At 34.1% G+C, this 19935-nt stretch overlaps 1 protein-coding gene across 2 annotated transcripts in view; it reads left to right on the plus strand.

Moving 5' to 3' along the window:
- The first annotated feature begins 12681 nt into the window (after positions 1–12681).
- Positions 12682–19935, plus strand: part of LOC145674410 (uncharacterized) — a 30528-nt gene continuing 23274 nt past the window's right edge. For both annotated transcript variants that reach the window (XM_081744439.1, XM_081744438.1), the window contains exon 1: positions 12682–18656. In XM_081744439.1, coding sequence (XP_081600565.1) covers positions 16931–18656 — 1726 coding nt within the window. In that variant the 5' untranslated portion in view covers positions 12682–16930. The remainder of the gene's footprint in view (positions 18657–19935) is intronic.

Genomic DNA, 19935 nt, shown 5'->3' on the forward strand with positions numbered 1-19935 from the left:
AGAGGAGTTGAATTGAGTTGATTTTGAGTTTAACGTCCCTTTCAGCAGCGAGACTATATAAGACGGGACCAACTAATTAACGTGAAATCCGAACTACATGAGCTCCCGCTGGGAATCGAAGCCAGAGAAACTTGTTAAAATCATAAGCAATACATTGTGCTTTTTCCACTATTCGTATTAGAGTTTACCGCAATTTGCACTTGAAAGATTTAAAATAAATATTTTTACAACTAACTAACAGGAGTCACAAATGCATGATGCCATGTTTTGAACACTTAAGAAACGACAATCCAAAATGATGGTCCCACTTGGTAAACAACGCTATATCATTATTTCCTTTTCACAGAAAATAACAATGAAACAAAATGATACTTACGTGACGAAAAGAGCAAACAAAAACAGGAAAAGTAACGATTTAACATTTATTTCGACTGCGAACAGTATCCTGTCATAGTCTTATGGTCCATTGGATCCCACTGGGAGTTCTAAGGTTACATCTTAACTATTTTACAGATTCATCTATCATTTGACTCATATGAAGGAAGTAAGTTAAACTATAATATAAAGACCATATTTCTATAGTAAATATTCGGACATACAGTCATCATAAGGTCTACGTATATGAAACGGGCAAAAGCAAATTGGATAAAGATTTCAAACTAGAAATTTTTCTTTTCAGTATAAAACAAACAGAAGTGAAGGTTCCTCACATAATACTTATTTTATAAGAATGTAACTGGTAATTATAAACATATCTAAATGTATGTGTTCATTTGCACATTTAAAAATAATATCGCCGTAAAATAAGACATGTCGTTAGAATTATAACATCAAAATTATAAATAACGCGTATAAGTAGAATTAAAAAAGGTCATATCAATGGTATAGGTCAATAATATAAACGTTTTCACTTATATGATATTTAACACATTACATACATACATATACTAATGTTTGAAAGTAAGGCGGGAAACATTTCAGTGTCAGTATACTTTTGGCATATGTAAAATATATACTTTTTGTATATACAAAAAATAAATATTCCCGTTTTGCGTGCAATTTTCCCCGTAAACCCGTTTATGGTTCCGGCGCGTAAAAAGCGCGAAATAATGGTAGGCGCGAAGCGGGCCCGGTCTTGGAAGCCATCCGGTTTTAACAGCACGGGGAAATTTCACATGACGTGCCACAACACACTAGTGCTGACGCATGGGTATTTTCTCCATTATCAACAGCAATTTGCAATATCTTGCTTACAATATGCAATATTGGGTATTAAACATATAACATACATTACCGATTTGTATATTCACACTACGTGTTCTTATGAGTTTGTATAAGAAACGATCCAATGAATAAGATGAGACTCCAACGGGAATCGATTTATTTACAAGTTCGGAACATAGTTCCTCGGAGCTTCTACAAGAAGCGATCCGTTAAATAATCACAGCGTATAATATTATTGGATCACAAAAATAGATTGTTCGAATAATCATTACGAGAGGTTAAATAAATAAGGAGTTTGTGTAACAAACGATCCAATTAAAACTCTTATGGAAGCGATTCAATTAAAAATGCTATGCAAACGATCCTATAAATAATCACAATCAAAGATTGTTCAGAGTTTGCTATGCAAACAAACCAACTAAAATTCCTATGGGAGCGATCCGTAAAAATTACGAAAGATTAAATAAATAGTTTTCGTAGAGAACGATTCTGTAAATAATACGAAAAATAAAAGATATAAACTAACTAAAGTTAAAAAAATAAAACATGGTTCACTTCCACATCATGTGTATTACAGTGCTTAGCTTGCGTACAATGATTAGCTTACGTCATGGCTTGTAGTTAGTATATGGCTTGGCATTATATTTTAGTCAGTTTATAAGAAATATGTGCGGTGAACAGTATACTTAGGGCACAAAAGTTAGTAAATGTAAAAATTTTCCATCTTACATATTAGCCCAGTCAATGAAGGTCAAAAACATCAAAGTTCGGAAAAAATTTGGGTAAAGCTGATTTTCTCCCAAGTGATAGACCACTATGAGGGGAACATTTTCCCAAAAGTCCCCGCCCCTCCCCCTGCAGCTTTCCCCACCACACCCCTCAAAGTTCAAAAATGGGCGTTTTAGAAAAAAACATATCTTCAAAACTATTGGACATATTGACATGCTTCTTTTTTTCTTGTAATCTGTAAAATGTGCTCTACAATTTCGTATTCTTTAAAGTTTTTCATAAACCTAATGGTTTCTTGGCAATTTTAACCTAAAGAGTAAAAAAATGAAAAAATCGCCCGCACCATTTTGTTTTTCCTCTTATACTTCCTTAATGAGTTGTGATATGGAAAAATGTCTCAAATAAATCTTAAAGAGCATAAAATTATCTTTCCAACGGTGTATATATTGTGGGGGTTACTCTTAAAATTAGCCATGTAGTGAGGTAAGTTTGAAGACGAGCGGGCTCAAATTTTCGTCTCAAATATCATGGAGGGATAAAATTCATAACACTAAGTAAATGTGTTAAAACAGAAGTGGAGGTGAAGCGAACTCCGTTGGGAACATTTAATCCTGAAACTATTCGTATTCTTTCGTATGCCAATAAAAGTCACCGTAGTGGGCTCTCCAATATTTTTGTGGAAGATTTTAATGACTTGAAAGTTACCAGAGGAATTGAATGTCGAACGGTACACCCCATATTTCCAATGAATGTTTTGGGGATTGCAGGCGCAGATATGCAGCCTGGGTGGAATGGATTCATGACCTCCGTAATGCGTAGAAGAGAAGATTGTGAGGATACATATATATTAGGAATTCCCTTTATAAACATGGATCCTAGCAATCCATCAACAATTTTCTCTGCTCTCAGTTATGCTGCAGAACAATGTCAGAAGCAACGCCGTGCCTGTATTGTTACGTTCGATCAACCATTTTTTTTAAAGGCGGCTGAAATTGTAGCGTCAGCAAATCCCAACAGTGAAGTGTCAAAAATTATTCTGAGGCTAGGAGGATTCCATCTAATGGGTGCTATTGGAAAGATAATGGAGGGGAGTGGTTTGGAAGACCTATGGGGTACAGTTTACGGTAAACTGACTGTGAATCACATTTGAATGGTCACGCATACGCAAGAGCTGTCCGAGCATATAGCCTTACTGCTTGTGCGATTGTTAAAGTGATGAAGAGTAGTTTTCCTGAAATAAATGGCTCTCTTGCATATTTGGAAAATATTTCTAAAGATCTTCTTGAAAAGAGTTTTAATGAACAAGATGTTCTAGAAGAACCAGCTGTTAAAGAAGCTTTGAGCAAATTTAACGATTTCTTGCAGGAAATTAGAACTTTAAGCAGAACAATTAAGCTGTGGGTTAATCTCCTTAGGTGCATTGACCTTATAATGCTGTTTATCTTTGCAGAAAGATCAGGAAACTGGGATTTACATATCAATACAACAATTCAAATTCTCCCATATTTTCATGCTGCCGGACATCTCCCCTATGCTAAATCCGCTCACTTGTATGCACAAGAGGTGTGCAAACTTGAATCAAAACTCACAAATCAAGAACTAGTTCTTTTTAAGGAGAAAACATTCTTCACTATTAGGCGGAAAGGCAAGTACTGGTCAGGAACGTGGTGTGATATGTGCATAGAACAAGACTTGATGCGACCCATGAAATCTGTTGGAGGACTGACACATGACCGTGGCATTACTGACAATACTCTTTCAAAATGGGTACTTGGAACACCATTCTTTCTCAAAGTTCATGAGGCTGTAGAAGATTTTTTTGGAGCAGCAATGCAGTTTAGCGAACAGCACGTGTAACTACGAGAATCCAGAAAGAAGAAAGACTTGTCAGACTTACAGAAGTTTACAGCTTGGTTACAAGAACACAATCCTTTTACAAAGTTGTCTGGTGAACTGGTCTCTTTGGCCACTGGGTTTGTTTGTGATGTTTCAATAAACTGTGATCAAGCATACGATGTTGGTTTGTCTACCATGAACAAAATTAAAGGTAAAAATTTCCAAGAACTCAAACTGCACAGAAAAGGTGAAGACACAGGCAGCACAGAAGTCAGCAAGAGTAAGATCAAAAGAGGTCAATATCAATTCTCAACAGCTTTTTAATCGGATATTGTGTGTCTGTGATAGCGCCAGCATATTAAAGACATATTTCGAATATGAATTGGCAGTACGCCCACCAGCTCTGTTCGACGAAGTTTCTCTTCAAAAAGGTACAAAATCATCCTTGATGAAAGTTTTTGAAGAAGGAATCATCGAAGAACTAGATGTAAAGGATGCAACATATATTGTAGACGGAGGGTTTCTTCTTCACCATCTGCAATGGCCAAAAAATTGTACCTTTGGAGCTGTCTTAGAGAACTATTGTACACATGTTCTTAATAAATATGGTCAAAAATCTACCGTTGTTTTTGATGGTTACCCTAGTGAGCCTACCACGAAAAATGAAGAACAAAACAGGAGAGCGGCGAAAAAATCTTCACAAGATATAATTTTTTGTCAAAACACAATCTGTGCCACGGGAAAAGACGAGTTCTTAGGTAATAGAAACAATAAGAAGAGATTATCGTTGGCTCTGGGGTCTGAACTCGTGAAACGGGGATTAACTGTAATTACAGCAGAGGAAGACGCAGATGTTGACATTGTAATAACGGCCATTCAACAGTTAAAAACTGCTTCAAAAGTTATTGTTGTAGGATCTGATACTGACCTGGTAGTCTTACTTACTGCTTTGTCTCCTGAGAAAGAAAGTGCTTCTGTTTACTTCTGTAAAGAGAAAGGTGGTGCGACTCCGAACACACGGTACTTCAGGATCGAAACATTGATTGAAAAGTTTGGAGATTGCCGGCAACTACTTTTGTTCTGTCATGCGTTTACAGGATATGACACGACACCGTGTTTTTATGGTATGGGCAAATTAAAAGTAATAAATATGCTCAAATCACCGGAATTTCAAAACTGGGCCAGAGTGTTTTTGGATATTTCAAAATCTAAAGGAGAAATATTATCTATAGGTGAAAAATTAGTTTTGGCTTTGTATGATTTGGGAAAATACTCAAATTTGAATGAAGCCCGATACCACAGATTTTTGTCGTTGTCAAAGAAAAGTTCACTAAGATCTAACTTTGACCTGGCCAAACTACCTCCAACTTCTGAAGCGTGTAATGAACATTCGCACAGAGTATTTTTGCAAGTACAGAAATGGTTAGGAAATAAACCTCCTGACACAGAATGGGTTGGAGGATAGAATTAATTAAAGAAAACGGACGCTCCAAAAAGACATTGAAACCTATTCCCACATCCAAGCCATTTGCACCAGACGAGCTTCTGTATATAATATCATGTTCGTGTAAGCAAGGATGTAGGCAATACTGTAAATGTAAAATAACTAAAATAGATTGCTCTGCAATGTGTGAGCACTGTATGGGCTGTCTTGCCTAAATTCACATTTCTATTCCGAGGAAGAACTTGTAGAATCATCATCCGAAAATTAAATAGTATAGTGTATAGCTACGGAAGATTAAGTTGAAAATACTGCAGTAAGCATAGCGGACATGTTCAAAATTAAGATGTAAACATAATAAAAATGTTATAGATATAATTTCATACGCTAATTGACTGAGGAGATCCAAGGCAAAAAATAGGGAAAGGAAGAGCAAATAAAATATTTCAAATTTTTATAGTTTATTTGTTTATCCAGAAATTATTAGATTTATAAAAAAATAGAAAATAAAATAATTTTATCACTTTTTAAGAATAAAACAATGTGAAAATTATCAGTGTGTTGAACAGTTTTGGAGATAATACCTTTTGTCAGAAACGCTTATTTTTAAATTTGGAATGGCAATGGGGATAGAGTAAGGGTTAAAGCTTCACGGGGGAGGCAGGACTAAACAAAAATGCTTTTCTAACAATGCAGTGGTTTATTATTTGAAAAAAGCTTTGTTATTATTTTTTTCTTTCGAAATGAAACATAGTGACTGATATTTGAGGCGAAAATTTGAGCCCGCTCGTCTTCGAACTTACCTCGCTACATGGCGAATTTTAAGAGTAACTCCCACAATATATACACCGTTGGAAAGATAATTTTATGCTCTTTAAGATTTATTTGAGACATTTTTCCATATCACAACTCACTAAGAAAATATAAGAGGAAAAACAAAATGGCGCGGGCGATTTTTTCATTTTTTACTCTTTAGGTTAAAATTGCCAAGAAACCATTAGGTTTATGAAAAACTTTAAAGAATACGAAATTGTAGAGCACATTTCACAGATTACAAGAAAAAAAGAAGCATGTCAATATGTCCATTAGTTTTGAAGATATATTTTTTCTAAAACGCCCATTTTTGAACTTTGAGGGGGCGTGGTGGGGAAAGCTGCAGGGGGAGGGGCGGGGACTTTTGGGAAAATGTTCCCCTCATAGTGGTCTATCACTTGGGAGAAAATCAGCTTTATCCAAATTTTTTCCTTGCAAAAACCTTTATTGACTGGACTAATATGCAGTACATGTATTGCCAATAATTTATTTACCTTATGATTCACATTTAATATTCCCTGTAAATGTTTTAAGGCAACTCAAAATAAAATGTTGACGGAAAGTCTCAATGTCTTTATCCCATAAACTAAAATGTTAATTTCCCCCGCTAGTATTAAAATGTTATCGTTTAATTAAAATTAGAACATTTTGTTTTCTAATTTTCTAGAGCCTCTGTGATGCTTTTCACCTTGCTATGTTAATATTCTTATTATTGATATCCATATGAATGAATGTGTTCCCTTATAATTTTATTGCAGCTGGCATAACTTTAAATTTCTCTCCTGATTGTTTTAGTTTTTATTTTCTTTGTAATTCTTTTGATTCCTACGTAAACTCTGCTTATTTACTCTCTCGTTTCCTTTGGAAACTCGTTATAAAGTTGTGAACTCATTAATAATTTCCTTTCTTTCCTACCGGTAGAATTTTTTTCATTCTCATCAACATAAATGTAATTTGCCTCCGGAATTTTTCCTGTCTTAAAAATTCTTTACAATTCTTTTCAAAAGCTATCTTTAAAATTTGTGTCGACAATATGCTGATTATAGAGAAAAAATCTCTTAATAAGTGCATTCCATTACTACAATATAAAAATGTGTTATACTTATCGTAAACAAATGTACAAGGTCTGTTTAACTAAGCAAAAACTTGTGTGATAATTCTTAAAAGTTGATGAGTAGTTAAAAATCTTTCAACTTGTTAGTAAAAGAATGATTTGTACATTCACACTGTATGTGTTCTTATGAGGTTCTATAATAATTTTAATATTCTCGCATTTTAGTATTTTCGAAACAAGTTTCTCTTTATGAACTTCTTTAGAAGCGAACCCTAAAGAATTGCATAGCAAACGATCCAATAAAATAATCACACTCACAGAGTGTTCTTACGAGTATGCTTAGCATACGACTTATCTATAAGTTCGGAACATAGTTCCTCGGAGCTTCCTATGGAATTTTACTATGATCACAGCATAGCTGTTCTGATGAGATTCCAACAGGAATCGATTTATTTACAAGTTCGGAACATAGTTCCTCGGAGTGTTCTTTAAAAACATGTTCAGAGTTCGCTATGCAAACGATCCAACTAAAATTCCAAGAGGAATTGATTTATTTATGAGTTCGTAACATAGTTCCTCGGAGCTTCCTATGGAGTCGAATTATTTGTAGGTTCACACTGCATGTGTTCTGATGAGATTCCAACGGGAAACGATTTATTTACGAGTTCAGAACACAGTTCCTCGGAGCTTACATAGCAAGCGATACGTAGAAAATCACAGCATATAATTTTATTGGATCCCAACAAAGTTGGTCATAGCTTCCTATGGAAGCGGTTCAATTAAAATGTTATGCAAACGATCCGTTAAATAATCACAATCATAGATTCTTCGAGTAATCAAAACGAGACAATAAAAGAAATAACCTGAGCTTCTATAAGAAGCGATCCAATAAAATAATCACACTCTACAAGTGATCTGTTACTTTAAAATATTTTCAAAACATCTATGTTACAAACTAAGTGCATCAGCGTACAAAATTATATGTTAAAGGTAAATAATAATAAAAAATACTTTTAACCAAATAATATTTTATTAACAAAACAAAATTTTTCAGATAATATACAAAAGTGAAAAAGTGATTATATATCATGAATAAAATTATAATAATAAAGTATATCATATGAAGAAATATAAAATGTTATATTCTACTATAATTTTACATTTTTAAATTCATACAAAGGTACATAATTTTATTATAATAAAAAATTATGACCGATAAACATTATACAATATAAATGTATTTACAATATATAACTTTTCCTTGAGTTTACTCATTGAATACTGTTTTCACTTAAAGAAAAAAAATTAAACATTATAAATAAAATCTTTCTGTAGTAAAAGCTTGGTAATCAAATCAAAGTTGTCATTTTTAATAAGATATTATATAAAGCATAATTAAATGTCCACTCGTCTATTTCAATTTCACGATATGTTGAAAGCAATTCATACAGTTCATCAAATGATTCAGTTCGTACCATAATTCGCCATGCATTATAACACAACATTTCATACTCTAAAGTAATACACTCATGTTCATCTAAATTAGTGCAAATTTTCTAAACAACCGTAACTCAAAAGTTTATGCTGTGGTGTCCATCTTGAAATACAACGCAACAAACACTGTTCATCTATAGAAAAAGAAGAATAATCATACACACATTGATTATTTTGCGTATACATTTTTATTTTTTTTTTTGTTTAAAAACAGTTCCACTAACTGAGAAATATAAGTATCAGAAAATGTAAGTGATTCGTATGATAACTTAAATCTATTTAAAAGAGTTCTGTTCTTTTCATAGCTTTCATTCAGTAAATGTTTCGCTAAATAAAGTTCAAACACTACGTCACGAGTTGTCTTCTTAATTAAAAATTCCCAAACAGTGCGTTTTAATCTATTCTCATATGTTAATATGCATAAATCAACTTCATCTGAAATCCTTAATGAACAAGTAATACAAAGTAGTAGTTCTTTTACTTTATAATCTCAAAAAGTTCTTTTATGCACAGTTCACTTTCTTTAAAACGATTGCATTTACAGTTCACTTTGTCTAATTCAGGAATTTCAATATGTGAATTAGGGTACACTTTTACAAAACAAATTTCATCATCATATCTATAACATCTAAACTGTTGAATTACTTCATCATTACAATTTAATATTTTCAGTTTCTTTAAATCAGATGATTGTATTAAAATACGTTTCTTTTCATTTTCTCTCAAGGAAATACACTCACAAGCAAATACTCGTCTACTACACATTTTCAAAATACTGTTCTACTTAAGTAATGTACCTACAAATATAAAAACGGTTGCGCATGCGTACAACTTTAATAAATGCGCATGCGTCCAACAAAAACACCCATGTACTGTTCTACAAAGCAAAACAAAAACTAATTATTTGTAATCCTATACGCTCCGTGTAAAAAATCTTTATGTAATAATATTTCTCTTGGAAAATCACAATCGTACATTAACGTATAAGATATAATACTTTCATAAAGTGTATGAAAATTATACTGGAAAAGAATATAATCCTCTCTATTCTATCATACTATAAATATTATGTGATTCCTTATATATTTTCATGATTTCCTTGCACGTATCATCTTTTGATAAAATACTAAAAGCTTCCAAGTCCAACACATGTTTACTTTTCAAAATACACGTATGAATAGTGTCATTTCTTAAATTATCAAAGCATTCTTTGCATAGCAATACTTTGTTTGGTATCCAGCTAATTAAAGCTTTTTTAATACAATTAATGTCAATACTTAATTTCTCATACGCACAATTAATGTCAACACTTAATTTCTCACACGCACAATTCATACTTTTACTAATGCACATCTTCAACCAACAAAATATTCTCAACAAATAACACGCAGTATCTTTCTTTTCCTTATAACTGCTGCCCTCTAGTAGACAAACATGTATTTTGCGTTCTCACTCTACAGGATATTTCAAGTTCAAATCTGTTTTCTTCTCTTCAAAAATATTTCACACGTAAGTCTTTTTCCTAATGTTTAAATAATTTCTTAAAATGTAAAATAATGCATACATATGAAACAATACTAGACAACAAGTAACATATGTAAATGCATAAAAATAATTATAAATCATGTATTACTTGCCATCATTTTACCTATTAATATTTTTTCTATATATATAAATGAAAAATAACAACATAATTATCTAAAATAAAAGGTTTATTTCTTTATACACATAATCATTTAATAACAAAAGTATTTACAAACATTAATCTGCAAAGTATTACAAGGTTTTAAAAGCAATGTTAATGCTGTCCACCAAAACAATCGTTCTGCATTACAAAATGCACATCCTGATTTTTTTCTCAAGTTTGATATTTTGTTCATAAAAGAACACAAATCATTAAAATACGTTCGCATTCAATGTGTTTAATGCAAATTGATTTTTCTGCACCTTTGCAATAAAAGGTTGCATCTTGTTTACATAGTTGATATACAAGGTTACGTATGTGTGATACAGTATAATAATAATATTAGACGAATTTAACATAGTTAAATGAAAGTATTAAAATAATTCCAACTTTGTCGGTGTAAGTGTAATGTTCGATTTGGTTTTTAACAACCTAACGGAAGTAAATTATATTCTACTGGTAATTTACTCTGTCATCACATGCAGTTAAACAAAATTCCCAAATAATAATTTGAAATCTTAAAACCTTGTATGTCAATAATGTGTTTATTAACAAATGTTTACGTTGCAATAAAAATGGAATAATTTGTCCAATAAATTCAGTATTCACACGTTTTTTCTTATAAAGTTTATACTTGAGATTTCACTATGTCTTTCTTCAAACAAGTCAATAACAGTTATTTCATTCGATAAATATTGCACTACATAATCGCCAGTGTTCTCAGAATTCATTACAATTCAATTAAAGAGTAAAACAACAACTGCAATATTATATCACAAATAACCACTAATATAAAAAAGCATTTTGTAGCTATTCACACAGTCACGTCACATATGTTTTTATCATGTCTTTCAAATTGTTATCCACTCACTAAAGTGTACATGCACACTTAACATTTACACAATCACATCACATGTGCTTTCTTTTTTTATTTTCAAAAATGTCAATCAGTTCACTTATAAATTTTTCGTCTCTTTCTTCAAGTAAGTCAAAATAAGTCTCATAAAAAATTTCTTGTGTGCAAATGCCAATTACGTGTAATTTCGCATACGTATAAAAAAATTCATGAATATCAGCATCCATTAAAATCCTCACTACTCTTTCTTCTAATTCTTCTCTCGACATGAACAAACAGTCATATGTCATTTGGTTCTCAACCCCTTCAGTACAGGAACTGCAAATTAAAATTTTCTCTGTCTCCCACTCTTTAATCGATTTCACAATACACTTCACATGCACCTTATAATTACTACAACAGCAATTCAAACTCCAAAACCGTGATGTTCTCGAGAATAACGATGGAGATAAAGGTGGTGTCCATGAAAATAATTCTTCGATATCTGTTTCATTTGATGATGCATCTTCTTCTTCATCCGAAGATGACAGGTATACAACTTCTACACACTTTTCCATTAATTATCCGCTCTCGTCGTCAGATGATAAATATACAACTTCTACAGAGTCCAAACTGTTAGACTTTGTCGGGAATTCAGTCTTCGATTTCTTCCGCGGCAATGGCAAAGAAAGCAAAGTTTCTTCATCTTCGTCAAACACTAGCTTTCGTACAGGAGCCATAGCGAAATACATACAACATGGTCCTAACACCGAGAATTTATGCGTTTACGTCAAACAAAATGGCGTCCATTGATAAACAAGCTTCCTATGGAATTTTAATATTCTCGCAACTATGTTGCACGCGATAATCAGTCACTTCTTATCAACAATAAAAATTCCTAGAATTGTAATCATGTGTACGTGCCATCAAGCAAAATCAGCATTCGCATAAATACATACGTACGCCCCCGCGTCGCGTTACGTTTCCCGGCATCTATCTTGTGTATAATTTATTATTATCATTTATATGATACTCCTCTTCCACTACATCCTGTTTCTATTTATCATTTTCTACTTATCTAACAACAAACCACTCATCCCCTTCCACTACATCCAATTAACGTTTATCATTATCAACATCCGGAAAACATTGATATCAAAAACATGGGATCTCTATAACATAGTGTATACCAACAGCGGAAATACATTGATAATTCATTGTTATCTCACCGGATATCCTGTGGACATCCTTGCATCTAACTACTGTCTGGTGTAAGTTAAGTTCAAAAACTACAGGAATTACGCATGTAACCTACCTTTTTAAGTATGCTACCTACATTTTTTCTTAGTATTGCTCACAAGAAATTTATCGAGTTGGAAATTTACACCTGATTGTAGAAGAACTTAGTTTTGTAATAGTCTTCCTCATATCCGAACCAAGAATTTTTTAAAACTAGGGCCCAGATACAAGATCCATTGATCCAGATATACAGTCACTTCAATAAAAGAGACATCTGACTTCTAGTGAGCAAACACACTAGATCCATTTGATCATGTTGAATCTTCTGTGCCGACTCTAATGGTGCGATTGGTTTAAATGTTTCAGCTCACGACTCGTTCACCTCAGAGCCGTTCTCAGAAAAATCGTTTGAATGTCATATCTACTGAGCCGATGGCTCACCTCATGCGAACCGGCTCGAGCTGATGGCTCACCAGAGGCTAACCAAACCGAGCTGATGGCTCATCCCAACCGAGCCGGCTCGAGCCATCGGCTCACTTGAACCAAGTTGGTGGCTCACCTCAACCAAGTCGGCTCGAACCTTCGCTCAATTGAGCCGAGTCGATGGCTCATCCCAACCAAATCGGCTTAAGCTATCGGTTCAATTGAGCCGTGTCGATGGATCATCCCAACCGAGCCGGATCAAGCTGTTCTCTCAGTTGAACCGAGCTGAGCCTGTTGACATCACTGCCTAGGTTGGGCTTCTGCTTGGGCTCAAAAATTCGACCGTACAAGTCTCAGCCTTGATAGTAAGATCTACACAGTATACATACTTTATTGGTGCTCACAACATTTGACTATCTCGTTATAAAAATTATTGTCTCGTTATCGAGACGAGACGATACGCGAAAAATGTCCCCTCTCGTGAGCAACATTAAAAGTAATCCACTTTACTACTTATATTTCCCATGGCTTTCGCTTTCCAGTCTAGTCAGGTCATGATTTCAAAACGAGCTAAAACGAACTGAACGAGCGAGCCATGTATCAAACTCGACTCGACTCGAAACTCGACCTCAAAACAGTGACTCGACTTGGAACTTGACTCGATGAAATTACCTTTGACTCGACTCGTAACTCGATTCGAATTCGAGTCGAAGAGTTGAGTTTTAGCTCGACTCTTGCCCATCCCTAAAATACACAAATAAGCCATTAGTAATACAAGTATACATTTTCCATAACTCGTAATTTGCCACCTTAAAATAAATCTGAAATCGGGTTTATTTCCTGTTGGCCTCCAGGACCTTTTCGTGGTAAATCATCCGCAGCGGAATGGTGTCCATCCTTCAGCCAGGAAATAACTAGCTCGTCTACTTTGAACTTGTCTAGCGGTGGGCCATTAACATTGATGAACAACATATTAGACAATGTTTGAGCACTTAGTCTATTTCTAATGTCAGTCATCTATAAATTCATAAGGGGAAATCCCCGTTCGCACTCAGTCGTGGAAATTTGCAATACTCGACAATCTACTTGTTAGACTTAAATCTGATAACGATTTTTCTCGGTCAGTTTTGAAATACTCCGCAAGAAGTATCACCTCTCTATCACCATACAATATCTTTTCCATATTGACCATGTCAGTTGGCAATGTCGACTCATCGAGAAGAGAACTTCATCTACCACATCTTCGATAGGAAATCTTGTGCATAAATTATCAATTAAAACCTGATAAACTGATTTCTTATTCGTTTATAAATTTAGTTTTTGTAATTACACATGAAAGTTTGATGTCATTACCAAGTTCCCTCCCCCCTAGAAGGCAAAAGGAAACGAGGTTTCAGAGAAGTGTTCAGAGGTGTCTGAGAATTTCCCCCTTCTTCCCCTTGAATTACCACACTGCTGTTTGTTATGGGCCAAATTACGATGAATTTCAATTAAATTATCATAGTATAATTATTTTTTGTTGAATTATAGATAATTTTCAGTGGAAAAAGAGATGAAATTTGAAAGTCCCAAATCAAGGTAAGTAGACTAACGTAAAGGAAAAAAAAGTGTAAAATTTTCCATACTATTATGCATACAATCCTAACTAAAATTTCCGTGTACTTCAGCTTACAGTACAAATTTTATGTCTATTTTTCTCAGGACTTTATGGATTGATTGTCCTGTGCTGTAAGCGCTCCATACAATAAACATAAGCTTCAGCAATTATCATAGTAGAAAGCAATCGATATATGAAGCGAAACACTGTATTTTTTGTTTCTCAATTTTTTTCTTAACTAATATCGATCGTTTTTGATTATTTTTACAAATCAACTCACTTCCAACTTTCCAAATATTGAAAGTCCCCCCCCCATAAAGGAGAATTTTAAAAAATGCTAATACAGATTCTGTTTATTTTTAATAAAGAGTTAATACACTGAACTTCAGCTTCATAAGTTTAACGGTTTGCGAGATACTCATTTTTTCCGCAAAAATTTGGATCCTCACTACCTCTTTGGGATATGTATTATAATGAAAGCAATATAACATCCCAATTTGGATTAAGGCCTAACTATATACTAAAAGTCATTTCATTTGACTTTGTAATTTGGCCGTTATGATCAGGCACACATAGTTACATACATTTTTTTAAAATAATAATTTATACATTACTGTGATTCAAAAATGTATTTTTCCAGTAGTTAGTTTCTCCAAAAACTGACAGGTCTCGAAAGCCAAGTAGTAGTATAAGTCCTATTGCTATTATTACAATTACAAATATCAAATCCAAAAGTGCCTGAAGTTCTTTTTTCACTTAGATATAGCCTACTCATCTCAGGTAAGTAGACGGAAACAAATGGAAAAGGAAGGGAAATGAAGGTCTTGAAAGTAAAACGCAGACAAATATACCAGTCTTCAGAAGATACTGTCTACAATGCAGTAAGCAGAGTGAGTCGGTAGGTCAGACTGAGTCAGTGGGTCGCAGTGGGTCATGGTGGGTGGTGGGTCACAGTGGGTCACGGTGGGTGGTGGGTCGCAGTGGGTCATAGTGGGTGGTGGGTCACAGTGGGTCACATGCTGTTGACCCACGACCCACTGACCCACCGAGAAAACTTGACCCACTGCATCTCTGCTGCATACATGCATAATATCAGTTTTCTTATCACTGCAAAACTCACGTCATTAAATTCTTTTCTGGCAAAATGCACATATGTTTCCCCGCTAAAATGTTTTAGGAACTTTAAGTCTATTTTATTTCACGTGTCGTCTGCATCTAATGAAATGCACGAAAAGCAAACAAGTGCATTTGCTACAGACTATGGATCATCCAGAGTTTGGTCTGTACTGTGGCTGCTTATGGGTTTTTACTTCTGCGTACTCACCCCCTTAAACAGAACAAATTTCACTACTTGTAGATTATCTTTTAAAATGTTAAATATTTAACGACGATACAAAAATAATTTTCATAACTTCTCTTTTCCTTATAAAGTATTTGATTAGCTTTCACAGGCTAGTTTTTGTTTTTGAAACTCGAAGGGGGAAGACATGATAAGCGTAACGGATGCTAGAACGGATAGTCTTAGGATAGTTTTTTTTTTACCGGATACTTTCTATTCTTACTTTTCACGCTGAAGCATAATGAAAAAAAAATGAAAAAAAGTCAGTGATTGTGATTTCGATTAAGAGATGAAACATTGGTGAACATTGCGAATAGTTAATGTGCTGCCACCTATTAAGTTTCGTGGTAGAAATTAACCTATCGAACCATGTAGTAAGCAAAGGTAATGCACCAAGTTAACATGTAATTACACGAAGTCAACATGTAAAATTTTGTGGTAGTGGAATTGTTTCGAAATAGTGTCGTGAATATGAGAAGTTAAACGAAGTGTATTAGTGGTTTGTATAAGGAAACGGGAGCATTGTGAGTGAGTGATTAATATTCACAAAATCTAAATTTAAATCTCTTTTTTTATTCTTTCATATTTTTGGTCAACATTAAGGTGAGTATTGGTCACCCACTTGGGAATGGCCCCGACTCCTATTAGATCTATAGTGTATGTAATTAATAACATTAGATTTGGTAAACTATTTGGAATTATATTGAACATAAGAACCTCTAAATTGAATCGAAATTAATGGACTTTGAATGAATTGGTCAAAGAAAGTTAAATTACTTCGAACGACATTAAACCGTGATTGCGGAGCAATTTCACCAGGAATCGGTTTTCTCATTGTTATATTTATATGTTATTTTTTGAAGTAATTTGTTATAATAAATTGTATGACAGTTGAAACTGATTCCTTCTATTTTAAACTATTTAAATAACCTTTCTCCAAGTCTGTTTTCCGTGACCACTCGGAAAATGCAGTGTACTTGTCGATTTTTTTGACATGATTGCTGCATATTATATTTAGCTACCTTTGCTTACTACTGGGAAATATTAAGACTTGGTTAAAAAGAAAGGTATATGTATATTATTTTGGAATTGAACCTGAGTATTAGAATTACGAATGAAAGACCAGTCATTAATTGAAAGTGTAATAATTAAGGAAAATAGCGAGAAGGTATTTAGGCTTAGTATTAGAAATTATAGCTTTAGGATTTAAACCTGAAAAAAAATGTCTCAAAACCTTCTTGAGTGTTTTTCAACGGGTGAGAATGGCCAAGGGAATTCTCTCCTAGTTGACCTTGGCGAAGGGGAAAGAGCGAATGCTTGCGGGAGCGCGCGAGTAAACGATGATGATTCCTCGCTTGATTTCGCAGGTGTTGTTCTTCCTCCACATCGCGTGTTAAAGCCGGCTGTTAGACCAGCTATAAAATGTAATTTCGATAAGCTTCTGGGTGATAACATGTATAAAGCTATAGAAAAGCAGGTTAGTAAGTTACCTGAAATAGATGGAAGGAATGGCTTTGAAGTATGTAAATTTCTATTAAAATTTGACTTGTTACAAGTCCAACTCGATACTTGTATAGAAGCTTTGTTAGTAGCCTCTCTGAGTAAATGTACAGGCCCAGCATTCGAGGAAATGCAAAGGTTATTGAATATCACCACTGACTGGGAAAGAATTATAACTGCATTTTTAGAAAGATTTGTTACTCCGCTAGTAAAAATGGAATTCTTGAAAATCACGTTGTATAGAATAATGCAAATAGAGGAATCTCTGGTAGATTTTATTAAGGAAAAATTAAGTGTATTATTCATTTTTGATATGAAAATGTCGGAGGATGAATTAACTAAAACTATAGCTAACCTTGTACCACCTGAAATAAGAGATTTAATGATAATTACTCAAGTTCCCCATACTGAGAAGGAATTAATTGCATTTGCAGAAAGTTACGAAATGAATCGGCGTTACCGGTTGGATTATAAATTTATTACACAAAAGCAAAATCAGAATGTAAGGCCCCTTGGTTATGTTAACGAGAAAAATAGGCAGAGGAATAATTTTAGTAAATGTAACTTATGTGGTCTTAATAATCATTTTTGGAAAATATGTCCTTATAATAAAAGAAATATTCGTGGAGAAAAAACATATTATGTTAGTGAGGAACAACCTCCCTCCTTATTACAAATGCCTGTTTCGATTTGTCGAGAACTGTATCCCTGTATTATTGACTCTGGAAGTAGTCTGTCCTTAGTTGAAGAACAAGTGTTGGCCAGGATTGAACGTAGGTGCCGTCCAAAAACTAGAGTAGTGAACTTTACCCTCTTAGTCATGAATTCTGAACCTATTAAAATCTCTAAACAAGTGGAACTAATATGCTTTATAAATGGTGTTAAGTTTGTAAACTGGTTTTCGGTGGTTCAACATCCATCTTTAAAACTGCTAGTGGGACTTGATTTCCTACAAAAATATAATGTTAATATAAACATTCAAAATCGTGAGTTGAACTTTATGAAACTTAATTTAACCGTAAAATTGACTGAATGGAAACAAAATAGTTGTGAATCCAGTGATCTGTGCCCACAAATTTCTCGTTTTAGGTCTGGTCCTGAGAACTCTGTGTCGCCGCACGACCTTGACGCAGGGGGAGCGGGGAAACCCAGACCTAGTCAGCGAACGATTCAGCCGTCAACCACTTGTCAACGTCGATCAGCTGATTCCTTGAACAGCGGCCAGTCAGCCCAGCAGTGTTTCCATACACAACGCAGAAAAGCCAAGCGGAATTTTTGTCGGGAGGAGTCCAAAGTTTGGCAACCGAAACCAGGGACCAGGCAGCGATCTTCCACTGTACTACAGAATCATGATGCTAGGGGAGGTGAAAACTATCAAGACATTCCAGCTGGAGTACCAATTTCCAATCCTACCACCCATGATATTTATCCGGAGGAAGAAAATACAGGTACAGTAAATCTTCATGAAAATATTTTTTCTGACGGTTTAATCCCATATGTTGAGAACGTGTTAGATAAATATAAGGACGTTATAAATGAAGAACTAGGAACTGTTAAAGATTTTGTTTATGAAATTAAAATGAATGACTTAAGTCCGAGTATAGCTCAACCATATCCCATGCCACGTCACAAGTTGCGTGAATTAGATGAATACTTGGATGAATTAATTAAGAAAAAGGTAATTGAGGAAGTTTCCAGTTCTGCCTATATTTCACCGTGTTTCCTCGTGAATAATCGCGATGGAACCAAGCGGCTAGTGGTAAATTATTTTAATATTAATTCAAAAGTGCTTGTAACTGGATTTCCAGCTCCTAATGCTGAAGCTACTATTGCCAATATAGGTAAACATAAGATTTACAGCGTCCTTGATGCCAAGGGGGCATTTCACCAATTACTGTTAGATGAAAATTCTAGGCAATATACTTCTTTTGCTACTCCAACTAGGTTGTTAAGATATTTGATAATGCCGATGGGTTTCATAACCTCACCATTTATTCTTTCTAGTATCATGAATAAAATCTTTAGGGATCTCTTAGATATATTTTGTGACGATATTATTATTCATACTGATACTATTGAAGAGCATAAAGAAATATTAGAGCTAGTTTTACAGAGATTACGAAAATGGGGTATCACTATTTCTAAAAGAAAAACTAAATTATGTAAAAATTAAAACTGTAAAAAGGGGAGAGTCGTCGTTGCCATAGAAACCACCGTTTCTTAATTTTGAACATACTAGATTCGATTGAAGCGAGAAAACTTTTTATCGGACTTCTAAAGAGAATGAAATAAAATAACTATATACATGACCGTGTTTATTACATCTAGGATTCCCAGTCACGACCCCCTTTTCAGTTTTATTAAAAAAATAGAAGAAGAAGATGAAGAAAGGAAAAGGAAAATAGAAGAGGAAAGAGGTAAAGTAAGAAGGTAATGAAGAGGAAACTGTTACTGAATATTTTGAAAAATATGGTAAAGAAAGTGAATAATTATCGAATTCCAATAGCTATTGGGTTAATATCTGGTATTCAGGTGATTAAGGGTAGACGCATGTCAACCCATACATCCCCGATCTAGATCCATTTAACCCCAACTACCAAATTATCCCGATCTAGATCTGAGATAGACGAGAAAGTTTAAGTTTACAGTTTATTCAATATTTCCAGAAGTTCTAGACTAATATCCAATATTTGAAAAATAAAAGACGAAGTTGATGGCATGTTAGAA

The sequence above is a fragment of the Thermobia domestica genome, chromosome 17 (assembly GCF_964235325.1).
Source record: "Thermobia domestica chromosome 17, izTheDome1.hap1.1, whole genome shotgun sequence".
Lineage (NCBI taxonomy): Eukaryota > Metazoa > Arthropoda > Insecta > Zygentoma > Lepismatidae > Thermobia > Thermobia domestica.